The sequence below is a fragment of the Ananas comosus genome, linkage group 5, assembly GCF_001540865.1.
Source record: "Ananas comosus cultivar F153 linkage group 5, ASM154086v1, whole genome shotgun sequence".
Lineage (NCBI taxonomy): Eukaryota > Viridiplantae > Streptophyta > Magnoliopsida > Poales > Bromeliaceae > Ananas > Ananas comosus.
This window is the reverse complement of record NC_033625.1, coordinates 8,686,173-8,696,783: the sequence shown is the minus strand read 5'-3', so window position 1 is coordinate 8,696,783 and position 10,611 is coordinate 8,686,173. Positions and strand designations below refer to the sequence as shown.

Genomic DNA, 10,611 nt, shown 5'->3' with positions numbered 1-10,611 from the left:
TCAACAGATACGCACATAAATAGAACTACTCTACTCCTACTCAGGATACTAAGCATGCAAACAACGAGTAGAGTATAATGGAATCACATGGGTGCAAGGCTCAATATATACTATGCAATAGTAACAACAGAAAAGTAAGGGTAAGAAACCATCACCGAGCGTGCACCACTATACCGACGTTGGATCGAAGTACCCACCTGTAAGGATGTCGCGCCTGTCTCCTGATTGCGAAAGAATGTCAACCGGACCTAAAGAGGGTTCACCAGATTAGTATCTAACCCAGAACTAATAACCACAGTATCACAACTCCACAAATAATGCCACAGAGATCGGTTTCCCGAAACTAATTACCGTAACTCGCCGGAAGTCCCGAAAATCGCACTGAGACTCCGCCGGGACCCACGAACTGTCCTGGAACTCACCGACTTGTACCACGAGTTACCCGCTGCAACTAAACACATATTTTCATGTCACTTGGCAGCCAGAACACTAACTCGCTCCGAAACGATTATCGACAAATAATCGTCCCGATTCGGGTTCTCGGAAGTGCCAAATTCGACACCGGAACCCACCGTCGCTCACCCGTCATTTCCGAAGCCTCGAAATGACGTGGTTGATCAGCCAACAAGGCTCAGCGACATAACCAATCATCATGAAGCGCCGTCGGAAGAATTTCGTACCGAACCCGCATTCCGTCGGCGAATTTCGCCGAGAAACGCGCCGGAAATCACTTTCCGACTTTCGCAAAGGCCTGGGGCCTTGGACAATTAGTCCAGAGGTTATCCTCAGCCCATACTTACTGTCAACAGCAGCCACGAGGAACAAAGTTGCATAAAAGCCCTTCCGATTACCCGAAATCACATTATTTTATGTGATTTCGGCGCTTTTATGGTCCGTCTACACAAACCAGAAGTCAATCAGCCAAGCCGAGACACCCGCTAACAGGTCTCGACGGGCCGGAGGCTGTTCTCACCTTTCAGAGCAATTCCGGCCACTGTGGCAAGCGCACAAACGACGCGAAGATCAGTGAATAGCGCGCATAGTACATAAAACACTTCTAACACACAAACCAGGGCACCGTTGACCCCGACGGAGATGAGCACGATGTTCAGCACGAAACAAGGATGATCGTGCTCACTTCCACATTCATCGGGGTGTCCTCGGATCACCAAAAAGGTGACCGGAAACTCCAAACTACAGTGCTGGAATGAAAAACAATGCTTACGTGACCAATGAGAGCTAGGGCTGGCCGCCGGCGGCCGGACGGCGTGCAGTCCGGCCGGGGAAGGGTGCGGCCGGTCGAAGGAGTCCGGGGTAGGTGCTGGCCGGCGGCGGGAGACGGCCGGTGGTGCGGCGGAGGAGATCAAACTGCGGCTTGCTCTCGGGTTCCACGTGTCCGCGGCGGCCCGGCAGCGGCTTGAGGAGCTCGGGGTGACGGTGGTACTTCTCCGGAGGCCAAAGGGAAGGTAATGCGCTTGACAGTGGGCGGCGGCGGTGCTCGAAAGCCAAGGAGGCTCTGCCTCGGTCCGCACGGGATATGGGCAGCCACAGGTGGCGCGAGCGGCGGCCGGTGGCGTGCGGGGACGACAGGGCGGCGAGCGGGAGGTTGCCGGAGGTGCTACTCGGCCAATGGATGCTTTCGCCAAGGCTTGGGATAACTTCCTGGGATCAACAACCACAATGTGGTGGTGTGGTGGTGGTGGAAGGTTGTGTAGGNGGCTCTGCCTCGGTCCGCACGGGATATGGGCAGCCACAGGTGGCGCGAGCGGCGGCCGGTGGCGTGCGGGGACGACAGGGCGGCGAGCGGGAGGTTGCCGGAGGTGCTAGGAGGGCGGCGTCGCAGGTGGGAAGCGGCGGCGGCGCGCGGAGGCAAAGATCACCCAGGCTCGGTCTGGGTGACCGCGGTTGGCCGCAGGGAGCTAGGGCGGCACCGGCGGCGCACGGGGATGGCCGGGGACGCGCGCCGGAGGTCGCTGGAGGCCGGAGGAAGTCGGGGCGGCCAAGCTAGGGCGACTCCAACTAACGGGCCCCGAGCTGAAATCAACTCGGCCTCGGTTGGCCCAGGCTGGCCGCGGCTCGCACAGGCAGCACCGGCGGCGTGCGCTGACGGCGGGGATGGCCGGTGACGGCGTCGGAGGGGGAGTCTCGGCCAATGGATGCTTTCGCCAAGGCTTGGGATAACTTCCTGGGATCAACAACCACAATGTGGTGGTGTGGTGGTGGTGGAAGGTTGTGTAGGTCATCTCCGGCGGAAGGACGAGCTCGTCGGAGGTCGAGGTGCGCACAGTGGAATGCTGGGAGGTGATGGAGGCTAGGGGGCGCAGCTAGAGGCAGTAGGGGTTGTTAGGGTTAGGGTTAGGGTTAGGCATGGGAACCCTAACCACTAAATACATATACTATGGTCTAATTGCGGTTTAGTCCACCATAGACCACTATTTTTCACTAGGTCCCCTGCCAGCAAGTGTATTTTGCACGTACGCACCACCACGTCCGATCTCGCGCGATTCGGTACATAAAATGTCTCACTTTTGCAAAATTACCTTTTTGCCATCGCCGACCTCACCTCGTTCAACGCGCGATATCCGCAGATCCGTTAGTCAGATTTGCGAACGGATCGCACCAGTACGATCAGCACAATGGAGACAGCAAACTCACCATTTCGTTTTGCCTTGATCGGTCACGGATTCGCGACGAAACCCGCTCTCCCTCTCCAAAAGACAAAATAACACACAAATACAAATAAAACATGTATTTTCAGATTTTCTCAAAATCCGTGNTATATATATATATATATATATATATATATATATATATATATATATATATATCCAATCAAACCTCTTTTTCTTGTAAACCGTGCATCAGATTAGAAGTCCGTCAGTGCCATTGGGTCCAGAATAGTCGAACCGTTCGAAACGAGCTATTGGAGTCCTATGTTTGGAGTCCAATACGCACCAGAACCCTTCTCTACTCACTGGCTCATCTGAAAAGCCGGAGTTACTATTTACTTTAAGTCATCGGTCTTGATCACGTAACTTCTCCATTTTAACTCGTTTTCTCTTGAAACTTGACAAGTGTCTTTATAATTAAATTACACACAGAAATATCATCAACAGAGAGTTTAGCTACACTGCCAAAATCTTGGTCCTTACATATAACAAAAAAAAAAAATTTATCCCACTAAAAGCTTCCTATTTGGGATAGTCAGGAATAATATTATATTTAGTTTGTAATGTTGTTATTTTCAGAAATAACTGAAAGCATGTTACATTAATTTTATGAAATAGTAGATAATAGTGAAAAAAATGTAATGGTTGTTGAATTTGATATAAAATATAATTTAATAAAAATAATGTCACAAAAATAATTTATTATATAAAAAATTTGTTATGAAAATAATTTATTATAAAAATAATTAATTATAAAACATGGCTTAATAAAAAATTAATCTATTATAAAATATGAATTCATAAAACTAGTTTATTATAAAAAACTTTTTTTTAAAATTCTAAAAAAGAAATTTTATTAAATTAATTGGTTAGTGAATTATAAATATAAACCTACAAAGTTCAACTTTCATATGTTGTTTCCGTAAAAATTATGATGTTTTCAAATATATTCCTGTCATTAGGATCCGATAGAAAATATTAATTAACTATAGATAAAATATTTAATCCTAGTTAATTAATGAAGTGAATTGACCTTTTTACCCCTCTTTGGTTAATAGTTGGGACTTTTCGATGGACAAATTTGTAATGCCAAATAGGTCATTTCATTTATAATTCAAAACCGTGTTTTGACGATAACAAACCAGAGGGATATATTTGAAAATATTAGGATTTTTATAGGGACAACTTATAAAAGTTAAATTTTGTAGGGTTATATTCGCAATTCACTATATTTGTAGGGACTTGTATGAAATTAACCTATTAATTAATTTATTATATTTTAAGTATAATTTATTATTATAATATTTAAATGCAATAATATGTATTAATATAGTAGTGTTAATAATTTTTATAAAACATTATTTATTATAATATGTAAGATGTTATGTCTATATAGTTTAATTTAGTACACTAATTAACCTTAATATGGAGTCCGACTACAGTGCTATTGGTGCTTGTAATTTTTCACCGTTAAAATGAAAAGGCACAGGCTTCTGGTAATATGCTATTCAGCACTCAAAATTTGTCGCGCTGCCCTGCACGAGTGTGAACACGAATATGTCATCAATTTTTTTTTTTTTTTTTTTGTCTCCTTTCCGGAGATAAGAGATCTATTCTTTCAGCGAGCTTTAAGAATTGTTAAATCATTCCGCAAAAACACATCTCCAATGTTGAATCAACACGGTAGATTTTAAATATGAGTTTTTGAGGGATTATGCATTGGTTTTTTTTTATAATGCAAACTGCAACAGTAAGTTAAAAATCCAGCTACATATGGTAATCGTATATGCCTTTCTTCATTCCAGATAATTTAGGTTAAATTAACAAGAGTGTTTTACAAAAATATGCAATATGCACTAATTCTATTTCTTCCACAGATGCCGCACATAAATATGATCATCACAAAATACATAATCCAAAAAGCAAGATCAGAGGTACTAATCACTCCCAAAATGTAAAGATTACAATTGAACTAACGCACAAAGATTTGCCACAAGTATGAACTCGTATAAACGTTCAACTGAACATCAAGCTAAAAGCCTAAAAGCCGGCAACAAATAACAGAGCAAGAGATACTCCACTCAGGAATAGGGAAGAATACTAGAGGCTTCTTAATCCATCCCCCATTTACTGACCACCCTTTCTTTAGCTGACATCGGCCGCGATGACTTGTTTACGGACTGAGGTTCCGATACAGACAAAGGCACAGGCGACTTTTGAGGAAAATGTGATAATACATATGTGAACCAATCCCTAAACCTTCGAAGCATGAAAAGCAATGAATTGGAGACCACATTAAACAGTACATTGCCCTTTGCTAACAGGAGATACTGCAGAAGAAGATGGAAAAGCCCACACAAATATAGTTGTTGAAAAAAATATAATAGAAAGCTAACTGGACGTGAAACCATACAGAGCATACCTGAACCATAGTGCATTTTGAAATGGATATTTAAACTTGAAAAAATAAGAATTGACCGCCTAATATTACAGCATGTTTGATACAAGTACCTCTACTTTAGAAAACTTCAAGATATTTTTGACTTTGTTAGCGTGGAGTATTCTGCTACTTAGACGGAAGTTGATGGAATTTTTAGATAGTAAAATCAAAGCTTCTATAGTTTCGATAACCCTTTCAAAATGTGTTGTACTTTGGGAAAGGTCTATACAGTTTTATGTAAAAAATATGGGATAAAATTTTCTATTACCAATGAAACAATGCCGATGACAGCAATAATGGCTTGTTTTGCCTCCTCCCAGAAGCGATCATCACCGAACCACCCGAACCACCCGCCGCCACCTCCAAACCAGCCGCCCCGACCGGCAGTGCCACCACCGCCCATTTCCTTCCTTTTTTCAATTTCTTTGTTCCATTTCTCAAACTCAGTTTTCTTTTGACCTAGAGCTTGCTCCAGTGCTTTCTTGGCTTGCTCCTGCAACCAAGATTAAAGTCTGATAGTGAGTGACACTATTGGAGATCATACGAATATTTACTTACAGAGGAATAACAAGTTGAATAACAAAAGCACTTTCAGTTTCTTTACATTACACAACATTACCATTGTTGGCATTCGGTTAAACCGAATCGGGTGGACCAACGATCGGGCTCGATCCGACGGTTATTATATTGTCTAATTGAACTAAACTTAATCTCGCTTTTAATTTAGAAAGGTAATTAGAGATATATTCTAGCGATATTAGGATAGCAATCATAAACCGATTCGGCCTAGTCTTCTACTTATCTATTAGGGTGTTGGAATCCCTGATAAAATACAGGTAAGATCCTTATAAAATACGGGCGATTCTCTCACAAACAAGCACAAGAAAAAAACAAAAAAACTATTCATAAATTCGTGAGAAATTTGTGAGCTATCTTGTGAGAGAACAAAACCACATCCTCTATTAACCTATTGCTTCTAGAGGGTCTTAAACGATGGATTTTAAATTTAGCTTGTTAGTAGCTTGATCTACCGTAGGTTTGGAGCGTTAGAAGACGATCCGAGGACACATGAATCAACCTCTACGGTCCGGGACTTATCGCGTTCTAGCGTGAGTCGCTTCCAAAAAAGATACGAACAAATATTTCCGCATCGTTTTACAACCATAAAATACTATAAGATACACTATATCGAATGACTTTAAATAGTACTGTACAAGTCACTTTGACTTAAAGACCTATTCAGGGAAGGACTGAAGCAATAAATATATTTAAAATTGAGCACACAATTGCTACAGGATGAATAGCAAGTAGGTGACATGTATCTATACCTGTGACAACATTAATCTAAACATAGTAAAATTGCTGCATCTTCAAAATTAATGTAAAGAAAACCTTCAGTTAACAGATCAAGAATAATCATGTTCACTGTTTCCTTCATACAAGTAAAAGATATTATTTTGTAGGAGATGCACATTCAGATTTTTAAAAGGTAAATAAGATAATCTCAAATCTATCAAGAGAAGCGTGTCTTATGCAGTTCACTGCACTGTAAATTACAAGCCATCCAAGAACTGATCATTGTGTTATATTCCTAATCACAAACTACAAGTGGTCTTTTCCCCACAATGATACAAAAATGACTTCACCCTTTACCAACATAGAATATTCACGTTGCTCTCTCAATATTTCTTTTTTCTTTCTTCCATACAAAGTGAAAGTTTTAAGACTAAGTGATGGTGCCTTTCCTTTTTAATAAACTCAATGCATAAAGCTCACACGAGTAGTTATAATAGTGGATGAAATCAAGATTAATGCCATCAATTAACTACACAGTATGACATTAAAAGGAAACAAAAATCAAGAGATTCAAGACTTCATTCGAGGCATAATCTACAAATTGATGAATGTTTTTTTTCCATAAAAAGAATCTCCAGCAGTACATGTCTGGACCAAGATTTGAACAAGAAACTGCTTAACTATACCAAAGAAGTTCTATTAAGAGATTCAGAAAGTCACCAGGACTAACTGAAAAAAGCGAGACCAAGTGATTAAGGCTACTGCACTTCCATGAAAAGCTACTGTGAAGGACAAACTTCTAGGATTGAAAATTTAATCCCATCCCATTTCAAAAATATTTTAAAAGCTCATTCCTCTATACAATATTCCAATTATTCACCAAACAGCTAATGAAACTAAAACAAAGTATGCGTTAGACAAGTAATTACGACTACTATGATGATCAACAATTTTAGTCTGGCTCAGTACATAATTGCGGAACAAAGGTTCTTTTTCTAACAACTTAAGCTACTAGAGAGCAGTGCTTTAATCATCTACAGTCAACACTCCCCCTCACATATGTACAGACATAAGCCGAACACATGGACTTGAATTAATGCCAGGAAATTAAATGGAACTAAGAGCTAGCTAGAAAGATTTGAACTTAAAGTCTCTTGCTTCCATAACGTCTGAATTAATACTTTTTCCCTAAGAGCTTAGTGCTCGTTTGGCCACGCTTCTGCTTCCGCATTCAGCTGCAGTCATCTCTAGTAGAGTATTTCGCAAACAGAAAAGTCTGGAGCTTTTGCTATGGCGGGAAGAAAATACAAGATTCTAAGGCCCACAAGCAGAAGCTATAATTTGGAGTTTCTATATCTATTGTAGAAAGAAGTTGTTGGATGATTTCAATATAGTGCTTCTTCTTAAAGAACTATTCAGATAACATTTACATTAAGCTACATTACATCTTACAGTAGGACCAAAAAGACTCTTAAATTACTGTAAAGCAGTGTTTAATCATCTATACTCAACAATATTTGTTGTGAACTCTTAAGCATTTTGTCAAGCAGGTACTAGGAATGATTATTTATCAATTATGTTGAGGTTCCCTTTCTAAGCATGGTTACGTATCGGTTACGTTAAGCAGGTACTAGGCACGGTTATGTATCGAGTACACCCTACAGCAGGACCAGAAAAGATCTTAAGCTACTGTAAAGCAGTGTTTTAATCATCTATACTCAACAATATTTGTGAGGAACTCTTAAGCATTTTGTCAAGCAGGTACTAGGCATGGTTATGTATCGATTATGTTGAGCTTCCTCTTCTACTAAGTCAATCACAACATACTAACCTCGAAGGAAACGACAACAATAACTAGTAAATTTCTATCTAATATAATATGATTTTATCTCCCCATAAACCTACACCTCCAAACACTCAATCCAGCACTACTAATTCTTTCACAACCTATTGTGTGAATGAAACTGGTAAACTGAGATCGGAAAAGTTTCAAATTACATAAAAAAAGAGCATAAAAAAAGGATTAAATCAGGATACGGAGAGAATAAACTAGAAAATTAGGACTGGAAAAAGAGTCAGAGAGGGAGATTGGGGATTCGACCTGTTTGCGACCATCGGAGAAGAAGCAGGAGTGTCGACCCTTGCGGCTGAGCTTCTTCTGAAGCGCCGCCCATCTAGGGTTAGGGTTTCCGAGGAGGGCGCAGGACGAGCCATGTATGGGCGTCCCTATAGAACAGGGGAGGTGAAGCACCTGCGCCATTGCAGAGGGAGAGGAAGACACCTTCGTCTTCGCCTCTAAACTGAAGAAGATGAGCAAGGTAGAAATGTAATGAGACCCCTTAACTGCTGAATAATTTAAAACTAGTTAATTTAAAACTAGTGAAACCCTGCACTTCGCTACGGGTAAATAGATTATGATAAATTTAAATAAACTGACGGTAGAAACATATAATATAACTGTAGTATTAAAATATATGATAAGTAGATTGCCAATGTCTGAAGAGTAAAATACAATATTAAATGTCCGATAAATTTATTTAAATAAACTGACAGTATCAAGAGAGAAGAAAAGTACAATAATGTTTTGAAGCACTACGATAAACATTTTTCAGCTAAGATAAACATAATGACATAAATGGTTTTGAAAAGAAAAGTACAACAATATTTTGAAGCAATAAATTGACATAGTTGGGCTCAAGAGAGAGCACGCAAAATAAGAAAGACACCACATTCATTAGTTAGTAACAAAGAGAAGGACCAAAAGTTACATAACCAGGACAACATTAAGAAAGAAGGACAGTATATGGTTGTTTATGCCAAGCTACAAAACCATAGATAAATAGCTATGTCCAAAACATAAGTTTGGTCTCAAAATAAAGCATGAATATCTAACCAAAATAGAGCACTTCCACATAAGAAGTCTCATTAATTAAGCCAACTGGTTGGACATGGCCTCGTATGGATCGGTCGGAGCAGGAGGTGGATCAATAGCAATGCGATTTATCACGATGTAGCACCCCACAACAGCATGGCGTATTATGATTCTTTCACTGATATATTCATTTTTTTGTGCAAGTGTAGATATTTAACATTCCTTCAAAAAATTATATTCACGCGAAAGATTACTATATTGTGCAAATAGTATTGCATAACCAGTAATTTGGTGGTCATATAAATTTTTGTAGAATGCAGAGTCATCATAATTAATATCTTTGATATGCAAATCACATTCATCTTTTAGTCTCTTAAGAGCAATGCGTGCGGCATCTTGCTCAGCCCTAGCAGACGTAGGAAATTGGGCAATTGCACATTGAACCGTTTCGACTACAGTTTTGCTCTGGGGAATTTGTAAATCTATATAGCCCACAAACTTTCCCTCTTGAGTCCACACTTATTACACACTGTGGTACTTAGAGCTGGAGCTGTTCATAAACTTCACGCAATAGCCTAGCGTAAGAAAGGTGAATAGCCATCATCGCGCGAGCTGCAAAAGGAGGGAGCACATAAGTTCTTTTCCAAAGGGTTAAACATCCAGGAAGTAAGCAAGGGGAAAAGGAAACCTTTTTTTCAATGAAACTGATAAACTACCCAAGTTCAAAAAAAATACAAAGTTCGAAAATACCAAGTCTATTTGGAAGAAAATAATATATACAATAAAAAAAAGAGAGTTAATAGGAGCTAAAAACGCAGGGAGAAAGGATAGAAAAATTAAGCAGTAAAAGCAAAAATCCGAAAATTTAGCATACGCTCAAAGCAAGAAGAAAATGGTCAGAAAAAACAGTAAGGCTCAAGAACAGTGTAGCAAGACAACTTTTTACCAGTAATTTTCATCATAATTTGAACAATTATGCCCGAGGTGACCTAATGCTGAAAGCACACCCACAAAAAGATGGTGGAATAGTATCAATATAATAGAAAAGTTACCGAACGAACGTAAGCAGGCGGTTGCCTTTAAACAGGCCGTCCAACCCGCGCCTTACCTATTAGCAGGTTGTTGCCTTTGAATAGGCCATCCAACTTGCACATTCCTAATGAACATTGTTTTATCAACCATTATCATATCCCTAGCAAAAAATAGTATGCCCAATCCTTCATTTTTATGTAGTAACTATCATCATTGCCTCGAAAAAAGCTAATAATCAGTGACAAAAACAAAGGTGGAAGTAATGAGAGAGGAGAGTAGGTGGGAAATTAGCTCAACAATGC

General features: G+C 40.1%; 1 protein-coding gene across 2 annotated transcripts; it reads right to left on the bottom strand.

The window, feature by feature from the left end:
- On the bottom strand, positions 4,515-8,826 carry LOC109711099 (transcriptional adapter 2-beta). Of its 2 annotated transcripts, none has more exons than XM_020234001.1 (3): positions 8,507-8,794; positions 5,378-5,602; positions 4,515-4,999 (listed from the first exon to the last, which is right to left on the bottom strand). In XM_020234001.1, exons 1-3 carry the CDS (start codon positions 8,663-8,665, stop codon positions 4,781-4,783), a joined length of 603 nt encoding a protein of 200 aa, XP_020089590.1. In that variant the 5' UTR covers positions 8,666-8,794; the 3' UTR covers positions 4,515-4,780. The 2 variants fall into 2 exon arrangements, with proteins under 2 accessions (XP_020089590.1, XP_020089591.1); XM_020234002.1 differs by having other exon boundaries at positions 4,790-4,928; positions 8,507-8,826.

Excerpts from the sequence above, each read along its gene's own strand:
- LOC109711099 (XM_020234001.1), bottom strand. The coding sequence starts at position 8,665 with ATGGCGCAGGTGCTTCACCTCCCCTGTTCTATAGGGACGCCCATACAT. Across the intron at positions 5,603-8,506 it reads TCTCCGATGGTCGCAAACAG|GAGCAAGCCAAGAAAGCACT; the intron begins GTCGAATCCCCA and ends TCTTGGTTGCAG. Across the intron at positions 5,000-5,377 it reads TCATCGGCATTGTTTCATTG|TATCTCCTGTTAGCAAAGGG; the intron begins GTAATAGAAAAT and ends CTTCTTCTGCAG.